This window comes from Ursus americanus, chromosome 32 (genome assembly GCF_024610735.1).
Source record: "Ursus americanus isolate L20-20 chromosome 32, mUrsAme1.1.p, whole genome shotgun sequence".
Classification (NCBI taxonomy): Eukaryota; Metazoa; Chordata; class Mammalia; order Carnivora; family Ursidae; genus Ursus; species Ursus americanus.
In genome coordinates, this window is record NC_142158.1 from 27,185,114 (window position 1) to 27,210,413 (window position 25,300).

The 25,300-nt window shown below is 52.8% G+C and overlaps 3 protein-coding genes across 4 annotated transcripts; 2 read left to right on the top strand and 1 right to left on the bottom strand.

Annotated features, from left to right (window-relative positions):
* Positions 1-999: 999 nt before the first annotated feature.
* Positions 1,000-12,829, top strand: C2 (complement C2). The gene is made up of 18 exons (XM_045795604.2): positions 1,000-1,141; positions 1,284-1,490; positions 2,063-2,248; positions 4,753-4,926; positions 5,012-5,110; positions 5,269-5,402; positions 6,677-6,815; positions 7,682-7,822; positions 8,614-8,703; positions 10,491-10,631; positions 10,756-10,850; positions 10,945-11,056; positions 11,156-11,321; positions 11,431-11,507; positions 11,649-11,740; positions 11,945-12,071; positions 12,215-12,264; positions 12,414-12,829. The coding sequence occupies exons 1-18, from the start codon at positions 1,000-1,002 to the stop codon at positions 12,582-12,584; spliced, it is 2,343 nt and encodes a 780-aa protein (XP_045651560.2). The 3' UTR covers positions 12,585-12,829.
* A 384-nt stretch (positions 12,830-13,213) lies between these two features.
* Positions 13,214-19,299, top strand: CFB (complement factor B). The gene is made up of 18 exons (XM_045795603.2): positions 13,214-13,424; positions 13,514-13,747; positions 14,143-14,328; positions 14,474-14,647; positions 14,899-15,000; positions 15,101-15,237; positions 15,516-15,654; positions 15,991-16,122; positions 16,413-16,514; positions 16,604-16,741; positions 17,225-17,322; positions 17,462-17,579; positions 17,781-17,934; positions 18,041-18,117; positions 18,324-18,436; positions 18,529-18,661; positions 18,742-18,791; positions 19,090-19,299. Exons 1-18 carry the CDS (start codon positions 13,361-13,363, stop codon positions 19,243-19,245), a joined length of 2,307 nt encoding a protein of 768 aa, XP_045651559.1. The 5' UTR covers positions 13,214-13,360; the 3' UTR covers positions 19,246-19,299.
* A 2-nt stretch (positions 19,300-19,301) lies between these two features.
* On the bottom strand, positions 19,302-25,286 carry NELFE (negative elongation factor complex member E). Of its 2 annotated transcripts, XM_045795611.1 has the most exons (11): positions 25,110-25,286; positions 24,587-24,669; positions 23,127-23,196; positions 22,879-23,024; positions 22,318-22,392; positions 22,158-22,195; positions 21,626-21,969; positions 21,362-21,506; positions 21,164-21,218; positions 20,814-20,916; positions 19,302-19,610 (listed from the first exon to the last, which is right to left on the bottom strand). In XM_045795611.1, the coding sequence occupies exons 2-11, from the start codon at positions 24,659-24,661 to the stop codon at positions 19,513-19,515; spliced, it is 1,149 nt and encodes a 382-aa protein (XP_045651567.1). In that variant the 5' UTR covers positions 24,662-24,669; positions 25,110-25,286; the 3' UTR covers positions 19,302-19,512. The 2 variants fall into 2 exon arrangements, with proteins under 2 accessions (XP_045651567.1, XP_045651568.1); XM_045795612.2 differs by lacking the exon at positions 25,110-25,286 and having other exon boundaries at positions 24,587-25,033.
* Positions 25,287-25,300: the final 14 nt, after the last annotated feature.

Genomic DNA, 25,300 nt, shown 5'->3' on the forward strand with positions numbered 1-25,300 from the left:
AAAAAAGCACATCCAAGGGGCTCCTGGGTGGCTCAGTCGTTAAGCGTCTGCCTTCGGCTCAGGGCGTGATCCTGGCGTTCTGGGATCGAGCCCCACATCAGGCTTCTCCGCTAGGAGCCTGCTTCTTCCTCTCTCACTCCTCTGCTTGTGTTCCCTCTCTCGCTGGCTGTCTCTCTCTGTCGAATAAATAAATAAAATCTTAAAAAAAAAGCACATCCAAAACCCAAAATACTTTTGTTCCTTTGGGTAACCAATCCCAGACTTATTTATTTTATGGGTCGGGATTTTTTTCTACTGGACTTTCCGTAAAAGTGTTTTAAACATTTTCCAGTCTCCAAAACGAAGTGTTGATTTAATTTTCTCTCTAGATTCTTTCTGGAGAAGGGTTGCAAGGAATAAAAAGATTGTGGTTCTTCCTATTTAGCAAGAATTTCTAAGAAAATTAGCCTCAATCTCTTGGAGGTTTATGTTCAAGAAGACAATAGTATCGCAGGCTCTCAGGAAAAAAAGTCCACTTGGCAACACCTAAGAGAAACTGGAGACTTTACTTAAATAAATGATTTTGCAATATCTCGGCTGGTTTGTGGGTTTGTGTGCTTTAGACTATATATGCAAGAGCATGTGTGTGTGGGGGGGTGGAGGCTGAGAGCAGTATGTAAAGCCTTTGGTGCAGGTCGACTGACTGGGTGGGATATGTTGGGATTAGGGAGATGGGCCAGGGCTTTGCCCTCTCAGCTCAGTCCCTGATCCCTGACTATTTTTTCCTGCCAAGAGCACATCCCCCGGGGCGCCTGCCTCGGGCTCAGGTCATGAGCCCGTGTCATCATGGGGCTCCCTGCTCATTGGGGGGGTCTGCTTCTTCCTTTCCCTGTGGCCCTTTCCCCCTGTTCATGCTCTCTCTCTGAAATAAATAAAATATTTACAAAAAATTATTCATTAAAAAAAAAAAAGAGAACACATCCCCCTTGCCACTCCCTAGTTTTCCATCTCTGGCAGCAAATGAAGCAGCTGCTGAGTCAGCCCTGGGTTTCGGGAAGTCAGATGACCTTTTCCCTCTGCCTGCTTTCTGCCTCTCTCTGCCCCAAGGTGGACACCATGGACCCACTGATGGCTTTCCTTTGCCTGTTGCCCCTGTACCCAGGTAGGAGCAGGGGAGGGGAATGTTGAGGTCCGTGGAAGAGGCGTGTGCTCTCCACATTGAATTCCCACTCGGAAATGACAATCTCTCTTGCTTTTCTGTTCTCATCTTTTCTGCATTTCTGGGTTGTGCCCCATGCCCACAGGCTTTGCTGCAGAGAGTCCCTCCTGCTCTCGGAATGTGAATATCTCTGGTGGCACTTTCACCCTCAGCCATGGCTGGGCCCCTGGGAGTGTCCTCACCTACTCCTGTCCCCTGGGCCGCTACCCGGTTCCGGCGTCACGGCTGTGCAAGAGCAACGGGCAGTGGCAGAGCCTGAGATCCACCCAGCTGACAAAGGCGGTCTGCAAACGTGAGGCTCTCCGTGGGCCTTGCTCAGGGTGGGGCCACTGGTGGCCACTCCAGAAACCTCTACTTAGGACTTGCTCCGGGTGGGGCTTAACCTGACTGCGTGGTATGCCAGGGATGGCAAAGCTGCTTTTCCTTGGGCTTTTCAAAAGAGTGGGAAAATGTCCATTGTCCATAGCAAGGCATTGGAAGAAGGGTTTGATGGAGATTTTTTAAATATTCGGGGTGATTTTTTTTTTCCTAATACTTCACAATTGACTGCAGAATCCCAACCCTTCAGAAGGGGTGCAGGAGTCTCCCGTCATGCCAGATGTTACCCCCTCAGTTGTCCACTCACACGGCATCCGAGGACCCCAGGGGAGGGGCTGGGGTGGCCGTGGCCCTCAGGGACCGAGAGAAATGGTTGCCCGACTGTTAGGCGAAACTGTGTGACAGTACCCCGCCAACAGCCACAGCAGTGCCCGCACGTGCAACAGCCCCATCTTTTGACAGCCGGTTGGCGACGCCCGGGCATCCAAGACCAGCCCAGGTGTTTTCCAGCCATCCCGATATTCCCCTCCCCTTCTCTCCCTCCAGCTGTTCGCTGTCCTGCTCCTGTTTCCTTTGAGAATGGCATGTTCACCCCGCGGCTGGGGTCCCACCCTGTGGGCGGCAACCTGAGCTTCCAGTGTGAGGACGGCCTCACCCTGCGGGGCTCACCTGTGCGGCAGTGTCGCCCCAACGGCATGTGGGATGGCGAGACGGCCGTGTGTGACAACGGGGGTGAGTGCCCGGCTCCCCAGCTGAATGGGGGCTGGGGTCTCCCAGGAACCTCGGAGTCAGATGCGTGCCCAGGGGGCCTCTGTGGGGACAGGGGCCTGGTGTCTCTGATGCCAAAATAATATTCCTGGATTTTGGTAAATTGAGGTCTACAGGTCACACATCACCCACCTGCAGGGAGCCGGGCAGAGGTAGTCGTGCTAAGCTTCCGATCCAACATCAAGGCTCCACGCCCTCTGTCCGCTTTTCCAAATGCCTCAAAGCAAGATTGGTTTTCAGGGCCAATGGGCTATCGTAGGGACAATGTGTTGAGTGAGAGCAGACCTAACGCTGTGTTTCAGTCCCTCATCTCGGCAGCCAGCTTGGGTCCAACATGGCTCGGACTTTGGCAGCCTTTGGGCAGGTTATTTAACCTCTCTATGCCTTAATTTTTCTTTTTCTTTTTTCTTTTTTTTTAAAGATTGTATTTATTTACTTGAGAGAGAGAGCAAGCAAGAGAGATAGCGAGGGAGAGAGCATGAGGGGAGGGAAGAGCAGAGGGAGAGGGAGAAGCAGACTCCCCACTGAGCAAGGAGTCTGATGTGGGACTGGATCCCAGGACCCCGGGATCATGACCTGAGCCGAAAGGCAGACGCTTAACCGAATGAGCCACGAGGCGCCCCTATATGCCTCGATTTTCACATCTCAAATAGAAATAGTAAGACCGGCCACTGCATGGGGTTGCTGTGGGATTGAGTTGACATTAGTAAGCTTCTAGAAGAGTCCCTGGAGTTTGTCATAGTTATTACTGCCCCTGTCAATGGTGAGGGGCTCTGCTTGATAGATGTGGGGCTCCTAGGATTCCCTGGGTTTTAGGAGCTTCCTGGATGATAGTTCTGAGCACGTAATACAGAAGACACGGAGTCCACAAGATGGTAGGACCATCCCGTCCCCCAGGGGCCCAGCCGCTGGTTCCCTACTCATACTCATGACTCTATCAAATAGCAGGCTTCCTTTACTCAGTGTTCTCCTGTGAGATTTGTCCGTGTGATCCTGGGTAGCAGCAAGTTTGTTATTTATTTTTAAGATTTATTGATTTATTTTAGAGAGACGGGGGTGGGGGTGGGGGTGGGGCAGAGAGAGTCCTAAGCAGATTCAGCTCTCCATGCTGAGTGCAGAGCCTGACACGGGGTTCGATCCCACAGCCCCTAGAACACCACCTAAGCCGAAACCAAGAGTCAGACACTCAACCACTAGCTGTGCCACCCAGGCACCCCTGTTATTTTTATTGCTGTGTAGTTTTATTATAGAAATAGATTGCAATGTATTTATGGGTTCTCTTCTTGATGGGCATTTGGGTTCTTTCTGGTTTGGGGCTATTATGAGTAAAGCCCTATGAATGTCCATGTATGTAACTGTTGGTGCCCATGTGAATTTGTTTCTCTTGAACATGTTGTCTAGGAGTGGAATTATCGGGTCATAGGTTGTCATATATTTAGTTTTTTAAAAAACTTTATTTATTTCTTTTTTAGAGAGAGAGCACGGAGCAGAGGGAGAGAGAGAATCTTTTTTTAAATTATTTATTTAATTGACAGAGAGTGAGCGAGCGCACACAAGCAGGGGAGGAGCAGAGGGAGAGAGAGAAGCAGGCTCTCTGCTGAGCAGGGAGCCTGATGGGGGGCTCGATCCCAAGACCCTGGGATTGCGACCCGAGATGAAGGCAGATGCTTAACCAACTGAGCCACCCAGGGGCCCCGGAATCTTTTTTTTTTTTTAAGATTTTATTTATTTATTTGACAGAGAGAGAGCACAAGCATGGGGAGCGGCAGGCAGAGGGAGAAGCAGACCCCCGCTGAGCAGGGAGCCGGCTGTGGGGCTCTGTCCCTGTTCTGCCTTTAGGTAGACGCTTAACCGGCTGAGGCATCCAGGTGCCCCAGGAGAGAGAAACTTAAGCAGACTCCACACTGAGCACAAGCCCGGAGCGGGGCTCCATCTCCCCACCCTGCGATCATGACCTGAGCTGAAATCAAGAGTTGGACACTTAACTGACTGAAGCCCCCAGGCGCCCCGGCACACATTGAGTTTTAGTAGAGACTGGGGAACAGTTTGCCCATTGTCGCTCCGGCAGTATGGGATTAAGGCGTTATCCATATTTTCGGTTTTAGCCATCCTGGAGGGTGTGTAGCGATGCCTCATTGTGGTTCATGAAGTGCCAGTATTCTCTGTGGCGGTGTTGGGCTCCTCGGTCAGCATCTCCCTGGGGCTTGGGGATGGACGCAGGCTGAGTCCCTGGGTTGGCACTGGGGCGCTTTAACTGGCGACCGAGGGCACTGAGTTCTAAACATTCTGCCCTATTTAAGATTTTCCATCCACACCCTTGGTCGTGGTGTCTCCCAAGGGGGAGGCCGAATGGCCTGCAGAGGCTCGACGGGTCTGGAGAGGAGGAAGAGGGGAGGGTGGGTGCGCAGGGCAGAAAGGCCGAGGAGGGGCGTCCCTGCTCACCGCCGTCTCCCCCCGTTGCCTCACAGCTGGCCACTGCCCTAACCCGGGCATCTCGGTGGGCGCCGTGCGGACGGGGTCCCGCTTTGGCCTTGGGGACAAAGTCAGCTACCGCTGCTCCTCCAATCTGGTGCTGACTGGGTCGGCGGAGCGGGAGTGCCAGAGCAACGGGGCCTGGAGCGGGACGGAGCCCATATGCCGCCGTGAGTAGCCAGCCACTCGGAGCCTCCGGAGATTCCTGGGCACCCCAGCCCTGACCCTGGCTGACCGCAGGGACTCTTCCCACAGAGCCCTACTCTTACGACTTTCCCGAGGATGTGGCCCCCGCCCTGGGTACCTCGTTCTCCCACCTACTTGGAGCCACCAATCCCACCCAGAAGAAAACGAGTAAGGGCTTGAGGTGGGGGCAGCAGGGTGCTGGGCCTGGCCTGGGGAGGAGCAGACTTCCCAGAGGACGCCGAGAGCTTTGGGACGGCTCGGTGGGGCTGAGCTGACTGGAGGGGGGCGGTCAAGATGTGAATCTACCCCTTCCACGTTTCTCCCAGAGGGCGTGGGCCGTAAAATCCAAATCCAGCGCTCTGGTCACCTGAACCTCTACCTGCTCCTGGACGCCTCCCAGAGCGTGGCCGAAGACGACTTTCAGATCTTCAAGGAGAGCGCCATTCTCATGGTGGACAGGGTCAGGAAATAGGACTGTGCGTACAGAGGAGGCTTCCTACGCCCACTGTCTGTCTCTGGTTCCTTCCCTTCCTCAGAATCCCACTCACAGCCTACCTCCTCCAAGAAGTCCTCCCAGATGATGCGCATGCCATGCAGGAATCATGGATTCAATTTATAGGATCCTATTTTTCATCCCACAAACACTGCTGGGGCACCTTCTATGTGTTAGGCACTGTGCTGGGTGCTGGGTGCTGGGAGACACCAAAGATGAACAAGGCTGAGGTCCTGTTTCCCAGGCACCCATCATCTAGAATGGTGCTCTCCACGGATGGGTATACAAAATACCCCACCGGGGTGTGGGAGATAAGTACTGCCATCCTTGCCGAATAATTTTACTTTAAATTAAATCAACCACTTAATATTTAATACCTTCCCTCAAAAATCCCAAATTTTTTTGTGTTTAAAAGGTGTATAATATATTTGAATAGTGATGCACTTTATAAATATGAGTTGGTTTTTATAAATATATATACCTATATCGAGGTATGTGCTCAGAATGTTTTTACTGACAAGATGAGTGAACAGGAGAGTTTGGAAGCCACTAGCTTAGATTCCACGCCAGCACTTTGCTTGGTAATTATGCTTTTTACAACAGTTTATGCGGATGTGTGTTTTTCTTCCCAGCTTCATTTTTATTATTTATTTATTTTAAAGAGTTTTTTTTACTTAGTTGACAGAGAGAGAGCATGAGGGAGCACAAGCAGGGGAAGGAGCAGAGGGAGAGGGAGGAGCAGACTCCCCCTCTGAGCAGGGAGCCCCTACTTGACTGAGCTCGATCCCAGGACTCTGGGATCCTGACCCGAGCCAAAGGCAGGCAGACGCTTCACTGACTGAGCCCTCCAGGCGCCCCCCAGCTACGTTTTAAAGAAGGCAGTTTTTGTGCTGCTTAGGCTCTCTTAAGACTTACAGTAACCACTAAGCTTTGAGGCTGCAGAACACGCGGATAGAGGAGCGCCTCAGATCCGTGTGGACAAGCTCTCCATCTGTAAAATAGGGGCCGACTCGCCCCTCACAGAGCTGATGGGAGGACGCGATGAGGAGCGAGCGGCCTATCAAAGAGAGGACACGGTCAACAGATGTCAGTTTCCTGGCTCCCTGCAAGCAGCAGTGTCCTAGCAAGTGCCTGCTCGTGGCCCAGGCTCTCTGCCTCCTCTCGGGCCCTTGGCTTGCTCTCTTACTCTCTCCCCTTCGGTTCCAAGGCTTCTCAAGCTGCCTCTCATTTGGTCTTCACAGATCTTCAGCTTTGAGATCAATGTTAGTGTCGCCATCATCACCTTTGCATCCAAGCCCCAAGTGGTCATGTCTGTTCTGTATGACGACTCCCGGGATGTGACCGAAGTGATCAACAGTCTGAACAACATCAATTATAAAGGTATGGGTGTCATCAAACGAAAGCCATGAGGCGGGCGGGGAGCAGGGAGGAGAATGAGCTCTCTGTGCCTGCAAAGAGATTCTGGACAAGTTAGAGAGAGAGATGAGGCCTTTGTGGCATTCTAGTCCCAGGGCTCTGGGGCTCAGCTTCCTCAGGGGGAGGCGGCTTCCAAGTCAGGTTCCTGGTAGGGTGGGGTCCCAGTTCCCACCAGCGCATGGCTTACTCTAACATGCTACACAACCAAATGCATCGTGCAGGTCTGTGGCTCCTTCCTGATGCCAGATCTACGGGGGCTGGCTTCTTGGCTCAACACTGTAGCCTCCCCATGCCGTTGTCAAGCTGCCTGGGTGGTAGGTAGGAGGTGGCTGCAACAACCCAAGTTCTTTGGGAACCCCATCTTTGAATCTTGAGGCTTTAGAGTGCCCTTCAGTGGGGTTATGCAATGAGTATTTCTTTCTCTTTTTTTAAAGATCTATTAATTTGAGAGCGAGAAAGACATAGGGGGAGAGTGAGGAGGGGCAAAAGGAGAGGGAAAGAGAGAATCCCAAGCAGACTCCCCGCTGAGCATGGGGCCCTACATGGGGCTCCATCCCAGGACCCCGAGATAAAACCTGAGCCAAAATCAAGAGTCAGACACTTAATCGACTAAGCCACCCAGGCGCCCTGGCAGTGAGCATTTCTGAGGGAAAAGGCTTTTAATGTTTGAACAGACAGTGATGCCAAATCTCTATCTGGATAACGAAGGTCTGACTATATCAAGCCGGTTGATAAATGCATTTCCAGTGGTTGGGAGGATAGAGTGATTCCTTCTGCCAGGTGGCAGGTGGGACGTTTCTAAGACAGTCCTTCCTATTCACATACTCCAGACCATGAAAATGGGACTGGGACAAACACCTATGCAGCTTTGAACAGTGTCCATATCATGATGAATAACCAGATGCAACGCCTTGGAATGAAGACGGCGGCCTGGCAGGAAATCCGACATGCCATCATCCTTCTGACAGATGGTGGGTATCGTCGCCTCTGCAAGTGAGTCTGGCACAGGAGCACCAGTGTGGGCTCAGAAGCCCTGCATGCTGGTTCTCCCTCTGCCCCTCTGGGCCTCAGTTTCTCATTTGTAAAGTAGAATTAGTGTTGATGATGTCAACGGAACGACAGTAACAGTGATGACAATCGTAGCCGCCCTCCTTTCCTTACACAATTTTTATGGAGAGCATTGAAGTTGTTTGTGTAAAAGTCCTTCGTGATTACAGATCTCAGTTATTGTTACTACCTGGGAGGTCGCCTGGAGTCGGCTAGACGGGGAGGGGGCTTTGGAGCGGGCATGTCAAGGCACACGGATGGAAGGACAGGCCGCGGGGTGGAGCTGGGCTATGCCATTTATCTCTTGATTGTGTCCAAATTGCATAGCCCCTTCAGAACTTTGTTTTCTGGCCCATAAAATGTGGATTCCCACACTACGTGAGGTTTCACGAGAATTAAATGAGATAAAGTTTATGAAGCTCCAGGCCTGGTGCCTGGAATGTAGAGAACTTCAGTAAATAACATATCTTTTTTTCTCTTTTTTTGGGCAGCAAAACAAGGTTTATTGAGCAATAGTAAAGTTTACTGAATGATAGGGTACAAAGCTCCCAAAGAAGGAGGGGACCCAAGAGGGTTGCCCAGTAAATAACGTATCTTGAAATTCACGTGGGAAGCGTTCAATGTTAAGGTTTGGGTGAATGGCTGCCCACTCCTCCGGGGCTGTGGGGAGTCCGGATAGACTCCGCAGATGGACAGTTCTTTTCCCTCGTTCTAGGCAAGTCTAACATGGGTGGCTCTCCCAAGCTGGCTGTTGACAATATCAGAGAGATCTTGAACATCAACCAGCAAAGGAGCGACTATCTGGGTGAGCCTCGGCGCCGCCCCCAGCTGTGCTGCCCCTGCAGGGGGCGCCGGGAGGGGGGCGGGCTGCTTGCCTTCATTTCCAGCGAAGACCCTGTGCGAAGGCAGCTGAGAGTCATGCTGAAGAGTCTGGAGTCAAACCAGCCCGTGGCTGCAGCCTTGGTTTCTTCGGTGGGCTGTGGCCGGGGAGGGGGGCAGGTTCTGCCTTTGCTAGAGGGGTCGGCGCTAGGCCCCACCTCAGATGCTCAGCGTTTCCTGGCACAGAGCAACAGCGTAGGGAACAGCGTCTGAGCAGCTGCTGCCGTCATCGTGCCCCGACCGTCGCCAGGGAGGAAGGGCCTGGCATTTCCTCCTTCAGCGGTACAGAGGACCAACGAAGGCTTTGGCAGTTGCAGCCTTTAAAAGAACAATTCCTCAGGTTCAGACTAAACACAAATTGCCTGACCTTTGACCAGAAGAGAATTTTAGACAGAAGTGCTCCGGACAAGCGAGGGCAGGTGTTTTGGGCCTCCAAGTTCCACTTTCCCCTTGGGTCCTCTCTTCATGCCACCAACCCCACCTGCCTCTCGGGGGCAAGCAGATTCCTCTTTAAAACTGTGGCCAAACTGTCCTGCCTAACTCCTTAGCATCACTGGGCTAGGGTTAAATGCTCAAAAACATCATTAAAAAGAAGCAGGAACTGAAGGGACATAGTCACAGAAAACACTGGGGACCTAACTGTCCAGCTCCCACAGTGACTGCTTCTGGCCGGCCTAGGGCTACATTGCTACCTTAGGAAAGCCTTGTCTCCCAGTCTGTCTGAGCATCTCGCTCTTTACACACTACCCAGGATCCCCTGGGAGCCAAAAAGGACCGTGAGGGGTGCAGAGCATGGGAGAAGACTGGACTCTGTGGCTGCCCCAGAGCAGTTCTGACGGGCACCCATGCTTGCTTGGAGGCGGAGTATGGATGGTTGTGCGGGCCCCGGGTCCCCAGTGGGAAGAGATGGCTCCGGGCCCCTCTCTCAGAGCCTGCACCTTACAGAGGACCCAGATCTGAAGTTTTGTCTCCATGTACACTCGTGAGCTCTTTATTTAGTCGTATGAACGTACTTAGACAGTCTCTCCTGGAGGAGCGATGTATTAGTTTCCTAGGGGTAGTGCAACAGATCATACAAACTCGGGTGGCTTAAAACAACAGAAACTTATGCTCTCACATCCAGGAGGCTAGCAGTCCGAGATGAAGGTATGAGCAAAGACCCTATTTCCAAATAAGGTCACCAGCACAGATACTGGGGCTTAGGACTTGAACACATCCTTTTGAGGGACACAGTTCTACCCACTCTGGGCATTAAACAAGATCAATAAGGACACTGTAGGGGGTGGTGGATAGAGCCCTGTGTCAATGTGTAGAGTGGAGCAGAGAGGGAATGGAATTGGCTGAAGCACTGTGGTTTTAGACAAGGAGCCCAGGCAAGGGCTCGCTGAGATGGTGACATTTGAGTTAAGACTTAAAAAGGTAAGAAAGTGAGCCCTGTGGGCAGTCTGGGAAGGAGTGGAGCAAGCGGAGGCACAGCTTATGCAAAGGGCATGGGGTGGGAGTGTGCCCGCAAATCTGAGGAACTTCAAGGAGGCTATATGGATGGAGAGAAGGGTGAAGAGTGGCAGGAAATGAGGTCAGATGGGAGGTAGGGGGCAGGGGTCCCGCTCATTTAGGGCTTTGTAGGGCCCAGTAAGTTCCAAATGGTAGTTTCCTGTCTCACGGGGTAGCCCCTCAGCCACAAGATTCTGGTGATTTCCTTTTCCCCATCAGACATCTATGCCATTGGGGTGGGTAAGCTGGATGTGGACTGGAGAGAACTGAATGAGCTGGGGTCCAAGAAGGATGGGGAGAGACATGCCTTCATTCTGCAGGACACAGAGGCTCTGTACCAGGTCTTTGAGCACATGCTGGGTGAGTGAGCTTTGCCCTCTTTGGAGTGGCGTGGGTGGTGAGGAGCCAGCTAGGGGTCCAGGCTGGGAACCCGCTCACAGTGCCCCTCACATACCTCCTTCCCCCTCTGTTCTCACACCCACAGATGTCTCCCAGCTCACAGACACCATCTGTGGGGTGGGGAACATGTCAGCCAATGCCTCTGTCCAGGAAAGGACACCGTGGCATGTCACTATTAAGGTACCAGGAAGGAAGGATGGGGCTTGGATCAGAGATGGAAGAGGCCATGGGCCAGAGACATAGCAGTCCCTGAAAATCACCTGTTTCCCTGCAGCCTAGGAGCCAGGAGACCTGCCGGGGGGCCCTCATCTCAGACCAATGGGTCCTGACGGCCGCTCACTGCTTCCGCAATGCTGAGAACAGCTCTCTGTGGAGAGTCAATGTGGGTAAGGCAGGACCCACACCTGGTTCCTCTCACCATTGGTCCCTAGCCTCTGGCCCCTTCAGGAGCCCTGGCCCAGCCTAATCCGCCATATTGTTCCCAGGGGATCCTAACTCCCAGTGGGGCAAAGATTTCAGTATTGAGAAGGCGGTGATCTCCTCGGGGTTTGACGTCTTTGCCAAGAAGGATCAGGGGATCCGAGAGTTCTACGGTGATGACATTGCCCTGTTGAAGCTGGCCGAGAAAGTGAAGATGTCCACCCATGCCAGGTGCTATGGTCTGGGATGGGAGGGCGTCCTCTGGGGGAGAATGCTCTGGGAAGTCCCATAGTAGGGGACACCGAGGATGGGCCTGTGTGACCTTTGTCCTTCTCCCCAGGCCCATTTGCCTTCCCTGCACAGTGGAGGCCAATCTAGCCCTGCGGAGACCCCCAGGCAGCACCTGCCGAGACCACGGTGAGTGCTGGGGCTCAGGGCCCATGAGGAGCTGGCACCGGGGCTTAGGAGTGATGACACGGACTGTGCAACAGCCTCTAATCTGGAGTCTGGATGCTGGGTAAAGGGACCAGCACCACATCCCTTTCTCCTTAAATGCAGAGAGTGAACTTCTGAACAAACTGAGCATTCCTGCTCATTTTGTGTCCTTGAATGGAAATAAAATGAACATTAACCTCAAGACAGGGACAGAGGTGAGGATCTCAGGTCTGGGATGCTGTGGGGGGATGGTACCCCTGTGGCTGCTCCCCGAAGGTCTCTCTTTGTCCCTTCCTCCTCCAGCTCTGGCTGCTTTCTCCATCTGACCCTGTGTCACCGCTCCTCCAGGCCTAGCAACTGCCAGGTAGCCCCTGGGACTGTTCATTTCATCCTTCTCTCCTGTTCTGCCCCTGTTGCAGTGGGCAAGCTGTATCAAGGCTGTCTCCCAAGACAAAACCACATTCCCTGACTTGAAGGATGTCAGAGAGGTGGTGACGGACCAGTTTCTATGCAGTGGGATGGAGAAGGATGACAATCCCTGCAGGGGTGAGTCCCTCCCACCCCCACTCCTGAGCCTGAATTCCTGAGGGCAAGAACACCGCCGTCCCTGTGGCCAGCATGCGTGCCCTGATGACGCAGGAGCAGGGTGAGAGTCAGGATGACGGTTTCTTGTCCTTCCTTTGTGGCAGGAGAATCTGGGGGAGCAGTTTTCCTTGAGCGGAGACACAGGTTTTTTCAGGTGAGCAGAGAAGGGGGAAGCTCACAGGACTGGGGTTACGGGCTCTGGGCCTTGCAGGAGGATGAGAGAGGACTTTGAAGGAACTGGGGAGGTTGAGGCTTGGAGCTGGGGCTGTGACAGCCTCCCACCCCGTTCTCTCCCTCTTCCAGGTGGGCCTAGTGAGTTGGGGTCTCTACAATCCCTGTGGCAAGAGCAATAAAAACTCCCGCCAAAGGGCCCCCAAAGGCAAGATACCACGAGATTTTCACATCAATCTCTTTCGCCTGCAGCCCTGGCTGAGGCAGCATCTGGAGGGTATCCTGAACTTTTTGCCCCTCTAACTGTGGCCACTGATCCCTCTGTTGTCCTGCCAGCACCTGCCATCTGCCTGTCTCTTACCCTTGAACTTTCACCCTCAGACCCCATCACCCACCCATGCTCCCAGCTCCGACCCCCCCCCCCATGCAGCACGTCCAAGCTGGGGAAGCCCCAGGGGCACACCCTCTGCCTTACCTGACTCACTCTCCCTTCACTCTCACGTGGCATTTCCCAGTTATGAAATGAATAAAAATCGATGATTTCCTCATCCGTCTGTGCCTCTACCTGGGGCCTGGCCAGGGGGTGAGGAGACCGGAATGATTCCAGGAACCGCCAGGAGGCAGGTCACAGACCCTGCCGGACAAACAATGGCTGGACTCTGCCCCGCAACAGTCAATAGGGGGTGAGCCAGCCTTTATTTCTGCTCCCCAAGGGGGCGGTCTGGGCTCGCTGGGGAGGAACTGGAGCCGAGAGGTGGCGTTGAAGGGGTCAGGCCCGGATCATGGGCCCCAAAGGGCAGGGCTGATGTAGTTTCTAGTTCCTTGACTGGCAGCTCAGTGGGGCCCTCCCTCTTGGACATTCCGGAAAGTGGTGTGGGTCAGGTGGGCGGGGCAAGCCACAAGTGCCAGAACACAGATTGCATAAAAGGCTGGAGCTTGTTGGGGGGGCAGGGGAAGAGAGTGCAACCAAGTCCAGGTCTGAAGGTTCAGCTTGAACACTGAGCCAAGCAGACAGGCAGCACAAGCTGGGATAAGCCATCTTGCCCCCAACCCCAGTTTCTCTCCTGCCTTCCATCGCCATGGGGAACAATCTCAGCCCCCAACTCTGCCTGATATCCTTGGTGCTGGGCCTCTTGTCTGGAGGTAAGAGAGGGTCACCATCCCCCTTCCTGCTATCCCCAACACCCCTCCTTGGCCTTGTGAGGCTGGGCTTCATCAGCCTTTCTCTTTAGGTGGGAGCACAACGTCATTGCTTGGGATCGGGCCCCAAGGCCCCTGCTCTCTGGAGGGAGTAGAGATCAAAGGTGGCTCCTTCAGGCTTCTCAAGGAGGGCCAGGCACTGGAGTACGTGTGTCCCTCTGGCTTCTATCCATACCCTGTGCAGGCACGCACCTGCAGATCCACGGGGTCCTGGAGCGCCCTGCAGACCCAAGACAAAAAGATTGTCAAGAAGGCAGAATGCAGAGGTTGGAGGGCAGTGAGGGTGGGCATGGGGCAACGGAGGGATGGAGCAGGTGGTGGCCAAGGGCCAGATAGGATGCTCTTTGAGTTCTGTTGAGGCCAAGCAGGTTAACGGGGAGATGAGCAGGAGCTGTCTAGGACCGAAGCAGGGAAGGAGGGAGGAGGAAGGGAGTGAATCTTCACTTAGCATTTGCCCTGAACCAGGCAGCCCCTTCAGTGAAAACAACACTCAGAAATGGGGAGCAAGGAGAAGTGGGACTCATCATGGGTTGAGGGTAGCCGCTGTTTCTGTGGGACCAAAAAGGCACCGTTTCTCTGTGATGGTCGCTGAGTTCAGGAGGGATATGCTCAAGAGAAGCCCCTCCTTTTCAGTAACTTCTACTTGTGCCTCTTCCCAAAGCAATTCGTTGTCCAAGACCACAGGAGTTTGAGAATGGAGAATACTGGCCCCGGGCCCCCTACTACAATTTGAGTGATGAGATCTCTTTCCACTGCTATGGTGGCTACACTCTCCGGGGCTCCGCCAATCGCACCTGCCAAGCAACTGGTCGGTGGGATGGACAAACGGCCATCTGTGACGATGGAGGTGAGAGGCATCCCCTCCCCCGGTGATGGTATCCCCTCCCTGACCATGTTCCAGCCTGAGGAACAAGGACCACAACTCTTGTGCTCTACTGTGCCATCTGGGCCTTAGGTTTTGGCCCTTACCTCCATGTCTCATGCTTCTGCAGCGGGGTACTGCCCCAACCCGGGCATCCCCATTGGCACAAGGAAGGTGGGCAGCCAGTACCGCCTTGAAGACAGTGTCACCTACTACTGCAACCGGGGACTCACCCTGCGTGGCTCCCAGCAGCGGACATGCCAGGAAGGGGGCTCTTGGAGTGGAACAGAGCCTTCTTGCCAAGGTGACTCTTGACCCACGCCCTCAGGTTCAGATCCTGCCCTTTCATCCTCATGTCCCTATACCAGCGCACTGTCTCTTCCCCCTAATGCAACCCAGCTCCTTCCTCACTTCTAAACCTGCCCATAGAACTTCCTCACTACTGAGCCCTTCCTGCCCTGTAAACCCACCATCCCCTGTCTCTGGTCAATGTGTCTTTGACCCTCCCCCTGCTGCCCCCCCCCAACATTTGAACTGATTTCTGCCCTCTCCCAGATTCCTTTATGTATGACACCCCTGAAGAGGTAGCCGAAGCCTTCCTGTCTTCCCTGACAGAGACCATAGAAGGAGTCGATGCTGAGGATGGGCATAACCCAGGTTTGGAGGCAGAGAGGGGAGGGAGGCAGGGAATCGGGGGAGGATGAAGAGGCAGGAGAACCATGCATGCTGGAGCCTGAATGTCTCTGGTGGCACCCAGGGGAACAACAGAAGAGGAGGATTGTCCTGGACCCCTCGGGCTCCATGAACATCTATCTGGTGCTGGATGGATCAGACAGCATTGGGATCGGCAACTTCACAAGGGCCAAGAACTGTCTCAGAGACTTCATTGAGAAGGTGGAGCCTGTAAACTCACTGCCTTGCCAGGACTAATTCCCTGATGTTTCTAGGCCTCTGAGCCACAGGGTCCCAGAAAACCTCTGGTCCTATTCTGTCCTTCCCTTTTACTTGAAGCAGTTTCTTGACCTCTAACCCAATCATCCAGGTGAACCTCAGGGTGACCAGTCAGCCCTTGAGTTTCTGATTATAATTTTCCCTGTCCCAGAAAAGCTGCTGACCTCTCCCAACCATAGTATTCTTTCAATGCCATGACCCTTTGCTCCCCTAACCCACAGGTGGCAAGTTATGGGGTGAAGCCAAAATATGGTCTAGTGACATATGCCACAATCCCCAAAGTTTGGGTCAAAGTGAGAGATGGTAACAGCAGCAATGCAGACTGGGTCACAAGGATACTCGACCAAATCAGCTATGAAGGTCAGAGGTCAGGGAAGGGACTGGTTGGGGGGGGGGTTACTTTGGAGTTAGAGAGGTCAAAAGATGCAGGGTTGTTGTGGGAAGAGGGGTGGTTGAGACCATGTGGGAAGGCAAAGCAGACCACTTTGCAGTCTGTGGTCGGACAGCAGGCTCATTATTGGGGAATATGGGTCACTGGGGACCTGTTGAGGGCTGAGAAGGTTCTTTGTAGCCAAAGGGAAGTCAGTTTTGACAACTCAAAAAGCTGAAAGATGTGGGATTTCAGTTGTTGATAGGCCCCTAGGGTTCGTAGACGACTTAGAAGACGAGGCAAGGTGATCTCTTCCCTTCCCACAGATCACAAATTGAAGGCGGGGACTAACACCAAGAAGGCCCTCCAGGAAGTATACAACATGATGAGCTGGCCAGGGAATGCCCTCCTTGAAGGCTGGAACCGCACCCGCCACGTTATCATCCTCATGACTGATGGTCAGAAGGGACCCTTCTGCCCCACATGCCCGATCCTTTCGTATCAGTGTGTGGCTATTTGGTCCACATGTAACGCTAGACTCATGGTTGGGGCCTGGAGTGCTGCTCAGGGCCCCAACCATGTTGATCTTTCCTGTGACCCTTTACAAGGAGGAACCCTTCTTAAGCCTCTTTGTGATCTGTCTCTTCCGTCCCCTCAACCTGTCATGTGTCGCTACTTCCAGCCAGTCTATCTTCCTTGACCCTCTTCTTTACTTGCCTCCCACCTTCATGGTCCATCTCTTCTACAGGCTTGCACAACATGGGTGGAGACCCAGTCTCTGTCATTCATGAGATCCGGGACTTCCTGTACATTGGGAGGGATCGCAAAAACCCACGGGAGGATTATCTGGGTGAGTTTTATTGCCTAGGATCCAGTACCTTACTTTCTCAGCTCCTGTATCCAGGGCCTGGACACTCACCCTCCCTTTTTCTCCCTCAGATGTCTATGTGTTTGGCGTTGGGCCTCTGGTGAACCAGGAGAACATCAATGCTTTGGCTTCCAAGAAGGATAAAGAACAACATGTATTCAGAGTCAAGGACATGGAAAACCTGGAAGATGTTTTCATCCAAATGCTTGGTAGGAAGATATCAGGAGGTTGTAAAGAGGTCAGGAAACCCCCCAGGTCCCCCAAGATCACTTATACTGCCTCTCCTCCTGAAGCCTTGGCAGTCTGGAAGGACTTTCTCACTGTTTCTTTTCTGTCACATTCTTGTTTCCTGGCACTATCCGCTTCCTGATCTTAGAATCACTGAGGTCTGACATCAGGGAGCTTTCTCAAGTCCCTCGTTTTATACATGGGGAAAGTGAGGCCCAGAGCAGCCTAGGGACAGCAAGCTAGCTAGGGTCGGGCCTGAAAGCAGCCAGGTCTCCTGTCTCTTAGTTCCAAGCTCTTTTCACTCTACCACCAGTTTCTTGCCCACAATGCAAGGAAACAAACGTCCCTGTCCCTCCTCTCCTTATGGGCCTCTGCTCCCCAGAAACGTGTAGATGCCCCTCCCCCAAAGGCTGCTGCCATCTGGAAATGAAGTGTCTCACCTTTCAGCACATTGTCCTTATTAGATGAAACCCGGACGCTGGGGCTCTGTGGAATGGTTTGGGAGCACAAGAGAGGCACTGATTACCACAAGCAACCATGGCAGGCCAAGATCTCCGTCACTGTAAGCACAGTGTCCTGGTGGCAGGGACTCATGGGAGGTGGAATCAGGGTGGAATGGGGGTAGGGGAAGGGCCAAATGTTCCTATTGGATTGTGGGGTTTGTGGAAGTTGAGCTTTCCCCTCTGCCATTCTGTTCCCAGCGCCCTCTGAAGGGACATGAGAGCTGTATGGGGACCGTGGTATCTGAGTACTTCGTGCTGACGGCAGCACACTGTTTCACAGTGGATGATCAGGAACACTCGATCAAGGTCAGCGTGGGTAAGGAAGCAGCAAATCAATCCCGAGCTTCAGCCGTGCAGGAGCCCACGCTCCCCGTCCTCACAGCAGCTCCCTCCCTGGCACGCTGGGCCACTTGGGGGTGGGGCAGAGTTGGAGTTAGGCGGGACATGGGGCCAGAGGCAGGACGCTGCCCACAGAGAAGTGGGATGCCCTGACATACCCATTCTCCTCCTACCTCAGGAGGGAAGAAGCAGGAATTGGAGATACAGCAAATCCTTTTTCACCCCGACTACAACATCAATGGGAAAAAAACAGAAGGCATTCATGAATTTTATGACTATGACGTGGCCCTTATCAGGCTCAAGAAGAGGCTGACGTATGACCAGACTGTCAGGTGAGCCCTCTGGAACCCTGAGGAGAAAAGTTTGGGCAAGGGGGTGCTGCAGGCCTGGGGCAGGCCCAATGTGCTGTCCCTGAGTTTCCCCATCTCTCCTTAACAGGCCTATTTGTCTCCCCTGCACCCAAGGAACAAATCAAGCTTTGAGGCTTCCACTGTCAACCACTTGCCAGCAACAGAGTAAGATATTCAGGGAGAGTAGCACAAGGGAGCAGTACCAAGCGACAAGCGGGGCATGACGGGGTGCTGCAGGAGCAGATGATGGCCAGCCTGGTCCCTAGCTCACAGGAAAGGGCTGAAGGACATTTGCTGAGTGATAAAGGCAATGGGGAGCTGGTGGGGGGGAGGGAGAGAGCTAAAATGACCCAGCCTGTCCTTTTGTCCAGTGCAAGAGCTGCTCCCTGCAAAGGATGTCAAAGCTTTGTTTGTGTCAGAGTTATCCAAAGATGGCAAGAAGATGCTGGTTCGGAAGGAGGTCTATATCAAGAACGGGGACAAGGTGAGGAATATGGGATTCTAAGCAGGTCCTCTAGGCCCCAGTTCTTCCTGAGCATGCTCTATTCATCACCCCTTTCTCCTCCTCACCCACAGAAAGCCAGCTGTGAGAGAGATGCTCGATATGCTGCAGGCTATGACAAAGTCAAAGACACCTCTGAAGTGGTCACCCCCAGGTTCCTTTGCACTGGAGGGGTGAGTCCCTATGCTGACCCCAACACTTGCAAAGGTAAGAGAAGGCTCTTTGGTCGTGCTGCATGTTCCTGAAGCCCAAGAACCACTCTCCCTATAGCTTTTCCTCCCCTGTAGGTGATTCTGGTGGTCCCCTGATTATTCACAAGAGGAGTCGCTTCATTCAAGTGAGTTTCCCCTCTCCTATCTGTGGGGAGATGCCAAGTGGTCAGCATGGGCCCTAAAGCAGGAAAGCTCCATGGGTGTGGCTGGAAAGAGGAGGGCAGAGCTGGCCTCCTTACAACTGTTCCTTGAAATGGCCAGCTAAGGCCCTGCGTTCGGCCTGTGTGCTAGAGAGACCAGAACTGAGCTGGGTCTCCAGTCTAATTCTTCTAGGTCAACTCAGATGCAACTGGAAAGACCTGAGCTCCTGGAATCAGGAAGGAATTCTACCAAATGATCCGTGGCATCCCTTGCCCTCTCCAGGTTGGCGTGATCAGCTGGGGTGTCGTGGATGTTTGCAAAGACCAGAAGCGGTGGCAGCAGGTGCCTGCGCATGCCCGAGACTTTCACATCAACCTCTTCCAAGTGCTGCCCTGGCTCAAGGAGAAACTCAAAGATGAGGATTTGGACTTTCTGTAAGGGGTTTCCTGTTGGAAAGGGGTATGAGATCAAATTAAAACAGCTGCGACAACACCTGTGTTCAAGATCCTTTTGGGGGAAGGGAGAGGAACGTGCACTGGCCATGTGTTACAACTGAGTTAAAATCTAACAGCCGTTTTTAAAGGCTCAACCCAATCCCAAGTGCTGAAAAACCAGAGGCTGAGGGAGATGTGTGAGCGTCCACCTCAGCGTTTTACTGAGACCAGTGCTGGCACAGATGAGGCACACGGAACCCAGCTCCACTCCCTAGAAGCCGTCCACAAGGTTTTCCTTGTAGACATCATCGCTGTAGACAATCTGGGTCCTCTTGTCCCGGTGGCAACCCTTAGGGCTGTTCTGGACAGCTGGGGAAGGAGGAAAGAATTGGTTAAGGTCTGAAGCACTGCATCTGAGCACTGCTGAGGCTAGAGACTCGAGTCTGACCGGCTCCCTCTTGGCCTCCGGCCCTTGGAAGCCCAATTTCAATGCTGCCCTCTGGTGGCCAGGATGGCCTGGCTCCCTTTAGCCACCTTGGGAGCTACCAACCCATCCCTGTGGTGAGGAGCGTATGCTGTTAGTGTGGCCCAGGCAGATACCTTAACGGACATTTGGTGCTCAGAACCATCCCAGATGTTATTGTTGAGACAACTGAATGATGTTAACCCATTAAAAATCTCCATAGGCCTTTGTTGACATGCTAGTCATTTCTTGTTCCATCGTCTGGAGGGCCACTCTTGCTCTGAACACCCCTTTCTGCCTACTCCTTTGCCAGGAAAACCAACAAGTATAGTGGGCTCTTTGCACTAAACTAAGAAATGCTACTGGCCCCAGTGGGAGAACCATTCTGGCTGAGGCTTTGACCCAAAGCATTCTTCCTCCAGCCTCAAGCTGTTCCCTCTCCTTTTTTCCTCCCTACACCAACGTGTCCCTCTCCTCACCCCATCTCCCAGGATTCCATCCCTGCCTTTCTGTGGCTAGAGTGACTCACCCCAAACCAGCCTCCATTCTCTTGGATCTTTGCACCCTGACACTGTTGATCACTCCCCTGCTTCCAAAGCTTGTGTCCTTTGGCTTTAATGGCTGCTCCCTGAATATTCCCCAAGCCCAGGCCTGGGTAATTCTTTCCCCCAAATTCAGTCTCCCCTGAGGATACTACCATTTTGCAGCCACTCTGTGATACAGAGTGTTTTCATTCCTCACTTCACTCCCAAGTAAGTTCCAGATCTCTAATTTCAAATGCTTATTTGATAAAAACCAACTACACTTCATCTCAAAATGAACAAAGCCATGTGAGATGCTCATCTTCTTCACCACCTCTCTTTCTTCTACTTTCTTCCCTGTTCCAGTTACTGCTTTGGGAGTTGCTGTCTCAATCCTTTTCTCTCCGTCTTCTCCTACCTCTAACTAACAGAAGGACTGACAATTCTCATTCCCATTCCCATGGCCTCCACACAGATCCAGGCCACACAGGCCTCTATCACCTCTATAGGATCCTGGGACATGTAGGGGAACAAACAGAAGGGGTGAGCTGTAGGGAACTAGATGAAGGAGGAAGAATCTGTTCTTACCGAGGGAGCCCCAGACAGACTTGCCAGTGGCAGCATCCAGCATGGGCTGTTTGCGGGCAATGCTGACTTTGAGCTGTACGGACTCCACCTGGGTCCCATTGAGCTGGGGCAGAAGAGAGGAGGAGGCAAAGGATGGGGAGAAACATTGCAGACAAAGCAAAGGAGGAATTCCAACAGTTGCCACCCTAGAAATAGACTGAGTGAGGATCTGAGAATACAACGTTTCTCGTGTGACTAGGAAGAGACTTTCTCTTCAATAGGAAATGATCTCCTCCTGGCTCCCAGTATTTTAAAGAGAAAACATGAGGATAGCAGGAGGAATGGGAAGAACAGATCTGGGAAGTCCCAACCTCAGCAACGGCCTGATCTGCTGACTCCATCTTTTCATAGGTGACGAAGGCACAGCTGGGATGAGAGAAAACAGGGTCAGTAGAGGGCCTATGGCCTCTGTGGACCCAACCAAACCCAGTGCTCAGAAGCTGCTGGAGATAGGCTGGTGTTCTCCCTCAAACCCAGGACTTATCATCTTGCTCCACTGTCATCCTTACTTTCTGGGTGGGTCCATGGAGAGGTCAATGATGTTTCCGAACGGAGAGAAGGCCCCACGGAGGAGGGTGGGCGTCATGTCCTCTCCATACACATAGAGAGTATTCCCCTTCCGAGGGGCCCTGCGTTCAGGGAACGAATCCGACCCTGTGGGATCAGGAGTCATAGTCACAAGATGCAACCCACCTCAGCCTCTGCTTTAAGAGGCCACTTTAGTAGGACCCACCTAAACCCTTTCACTTTTCCCACCAGCCCAGAACACTCACTGCGGAAAGGGCCCTCTCGTTCTCGATCGCGGTCCCTGTCCCGATCGCGGTCCCTTTCCCGATCGCGGTCCCTGTCCCGATCGCGGTCCCTGTCCCGATCACGGTCTCGATCCCGTTCCCGATCTCGGTCTCGATCCCGTTCCCGATCTCTGTCTCTTTCCCGGTTCCGCTCACGACTGTGATCCCGGCTGCGGCTTCGGGGAGGGGACGTTGAGGAGCGGGCACCACCACGTTCTTCATAGCCCCAGTCAAAGCTTCGAGGGGGACCATCACCAGCCCCTGGGCCCTCTGCCTCTTCCCCATCTGGCCCCAGTTCCCGAAGCCGATCACTGGAAGACACAAAACTGGGGAGAGGCAGACAGTGAGGATCAAAGGGGGCCTCTACCTCAACTTCCCAGACCCTGTGGACACTTAACAACCCCTCTGCAGCCCCAGCTCCTTCCACTCCAGCCCTAAGCCTCCCAAGGATCCAGGAAATTAACCCTCCCCCACTCCACCAGTTGGAACCCAGTCCTCTCTCTAGCTCTCTAACCTCTCATACAGAGATTTCCTCTGGGGACGTCTGGACGACTGCAAAAGAAACCAAGGAGAGTTAAGATAAGTCCTAGTTGCTGGCATGTGGCTCCAAATATATGGGACTCTCATCTTCCTCATTCCCCCGGCCCCCAGGGACAGAGAGCTGGGAACCATACCTCCTGCAGATCGTCATCAGCAGATACGCTCCTTTGGAACGGCTGGAAAGTGGGAACTGGCCCCTTCTCAGGGTCCTGGGAAGGTCGTAGAGATCTACTTCAATGTGAGAGCAGGACTCACCCTACCCATGTGACAGAAGGGGTTCCTCTTCCCTCATCCTCTTCTTGGTTTCCTCTGGCCTCTTTTTTCTCCTTTAATTCCTTTGTGCATTTCTTATTTGATTATGTATTTTTCATAAATGACCTAACATACACTTAGAGTATTCAGCTTATCTGGATGTTTCTTGAACCCACTGACATCTTCAACCTGTTCAACTCCTCAGAATGACAAAACCCAGAAGCTCGAATATGTGCTACATTAGAGCCACAGAATGTGTAAAATGGAGAGCTGAGAAGTCAGCCAGTGTCTTCACTTTACACATAAGAAATCTGAAGTTCAGACCTGTATGCCAACTTGCCCATGACTGAATAGACATTATTTTCCCCCTAAATTTTACCTCCATTCCAACTTGGAAAGATGCCCTCTGAAGTCCCCCGAACAATGTTTCTGCTTGTGCTCACCTTTAACTTCCCCTCTAGGGTTCGAGAACGTTTGAAGCCCGAGTTCTTGGTCTCGGCTTTGATGGCGCTGATGGCTCCTGACTTCACCAGCTGCTTTGCCTGCTCTGTTGCTGTGGCTGTGTCCACCACAGGCTGCTCTGACAGTGCTGGAGTGGTGAGGGAAGGAGGCATTGTTTTGGCCAAGCTGTGGGAGCTGCCAGCCCCATGGTGCCCACTTCCAGTCTATCCCCATTTCCCCTGTCACTCACAGCGTTTCACACCGCCTTGGCTGGCTGTGCTGCTACTACTTTGCTTCTTCAGAGCCAGCAATGCCTTTTTCTGGGAATGAGAGTGAGAAGAGAGGGATTGGTGAGGGCCAGTCCCTGGCCAGGTCCGCTCCCAAGGTCCCTGGGCACCTCGCTCCAGGGGACACCTTTCTCAGAAAACAATGCAAATGGTGTCCCTGGAGTGGTACGCTGAGGCAGCCCTGCCTCTCACACATGGTCCACGGGATCATCTACGATACCAGCAATACTTAATCTAGCCAAACCACGGTATCCAAAAGCTTTCCAGAGTCTCAGGTTTTTGAAGTTGAAGACAAGGAATTCAACCATGAACCAGAGCCCCAAGATATAAGCTGCAAGTAAATATAAGCCTACGTGCCTTTCTCAGGGGCTTCATCCGTCCATCCCCTGTATGTTTAACAAGCGCACACCATTATTTTGTAACAGAGGGATGCAAAAGTATGAGACACAGTTCCTCCCCTTGAGAAGCTTACAGCCTGAGAAACAAGATGATTAGAGATAATTATCAGGAATGATTATAAGAGGTGCATTGTAGCTGAAACCAAGTAAGATTATCTGATGCCAAATGGCTATTAAACTGGTCCCTGGGTAGAATCTACACCGAACAGATAGAAAGAAAAAGGCATTTTAGACAAAGAAAACAGGATGGCAAAAATGCAGAAATAAGAAGGCTTTGGGAATGCATGTTTTGGGACTAGTTAATAGTTCAATTTGACTAGAAAGGGATGCCAAAGTAAGGGTTGTATAGACAATGGGAAACCACTTACGGGTTTTGAGAAAAAGAGAGACAGAGTTTTGTGTTTTCAATAGTTCATTTTAATAAGACTGAAGGAAGTCTGTCCAAAAGAACACTGAGAAACTTCTTGAGAAACCATTACAACAGTCTACATAAGCATCAGCAAAAACTCAATCTATGAAATATACGGGAAAAAATAAACAGAAGAAATTACTTCAAAGGAAGAATCAAAAACACTTGGCAAATGTTTGGCTATGCAAAAAGTGGAGAAGTCAGAGATGAGATTTTGATTCCAAACACCTAGGAGAACTGACTGTGGTCACTCCTACTTGGAAGAGCAAGAAAACGAACTAAATTAGGATAGATAGGAAGATGGCAGCTGCAACACTGGGTACCTGAGGGCTAGCAGTAATAGACTGGATAGAGCTGAAAAAACAAACTTGGAGACTACCACCACTTTGGTGGTACTAAAAGCCACGGAAAAGGAAGACAACTCCATGGCAGAATGCACAGAAGAGAAGATACACACCAAGGCTTGGGAAAAGCCCAACTATGAGGCTACGCTGAGAGGAGATAGATCTCCAGGTATGTGCTAGAAGAACCCCCCATCCCCTCACACTCACCCCAGGTGTTCTCAAGAGTGTAGAGTCTGTGAAAGGTTGGGCCACGCCCCCACACACTCCCTCACCTTTTTCTTGAGTTTGTTGAATTTCTTCTGCAGAGCCTCCTCCTCCTCGCTCAGTCCGGGGGGTATCACCAACATGGTGGCTCCTGGTTCAGGGGCAGGGCCCAAGACATCTTTCTCCACTGTCACCGCCCAGGGTTCACACGCCGTCCACACTGCACCCAACCGCACCCCTCCAGGCCTACCTACTACTCCTGTCTTTTTGCCTCTCCCTACCCCCTGCTTAAACCAGGCTGCCGTCCAAGCCCCCGCTCGTCGGGACCAACCAGCATTCCCTCTTCTCTCCAGCAATCACGGCCACCAGCGCTTTGAGGAACCAAGTGGCCCAGGAAGGGGGAAGCACCCCTTCCGTCGCAAAGACGATGGCATCAGACACCCCCTACCCCCGCTGGGGGTATAGCAACCGCGGGGTCCAAACGGCAAAGGAGGCAGTGGAACCCGCGCAGCGCTCTCAGAGCAACGAAAAGGGGAAGAAGAGAAGGAGCTCGGAAAAAAGGGGCGAAGGGTGAGAAGGAGAAGACCTTACCTGAGGGGGCGGTAACCGGGGGTCCCACGGTCTCGGGCGGCGCCCGCGCGGGCAGCGGTGAGCGGGCTCAGAGCGATGACGTAGCGAGGGGCGGAGAACGCGGTAACCAAGGCGGCCTGAGGCGAGACACTTCCGCCCGGCAGTCCCCCCCCACCCCGGCTCAGGTCAGCCTCTCCGTAGTGCTCATCTCC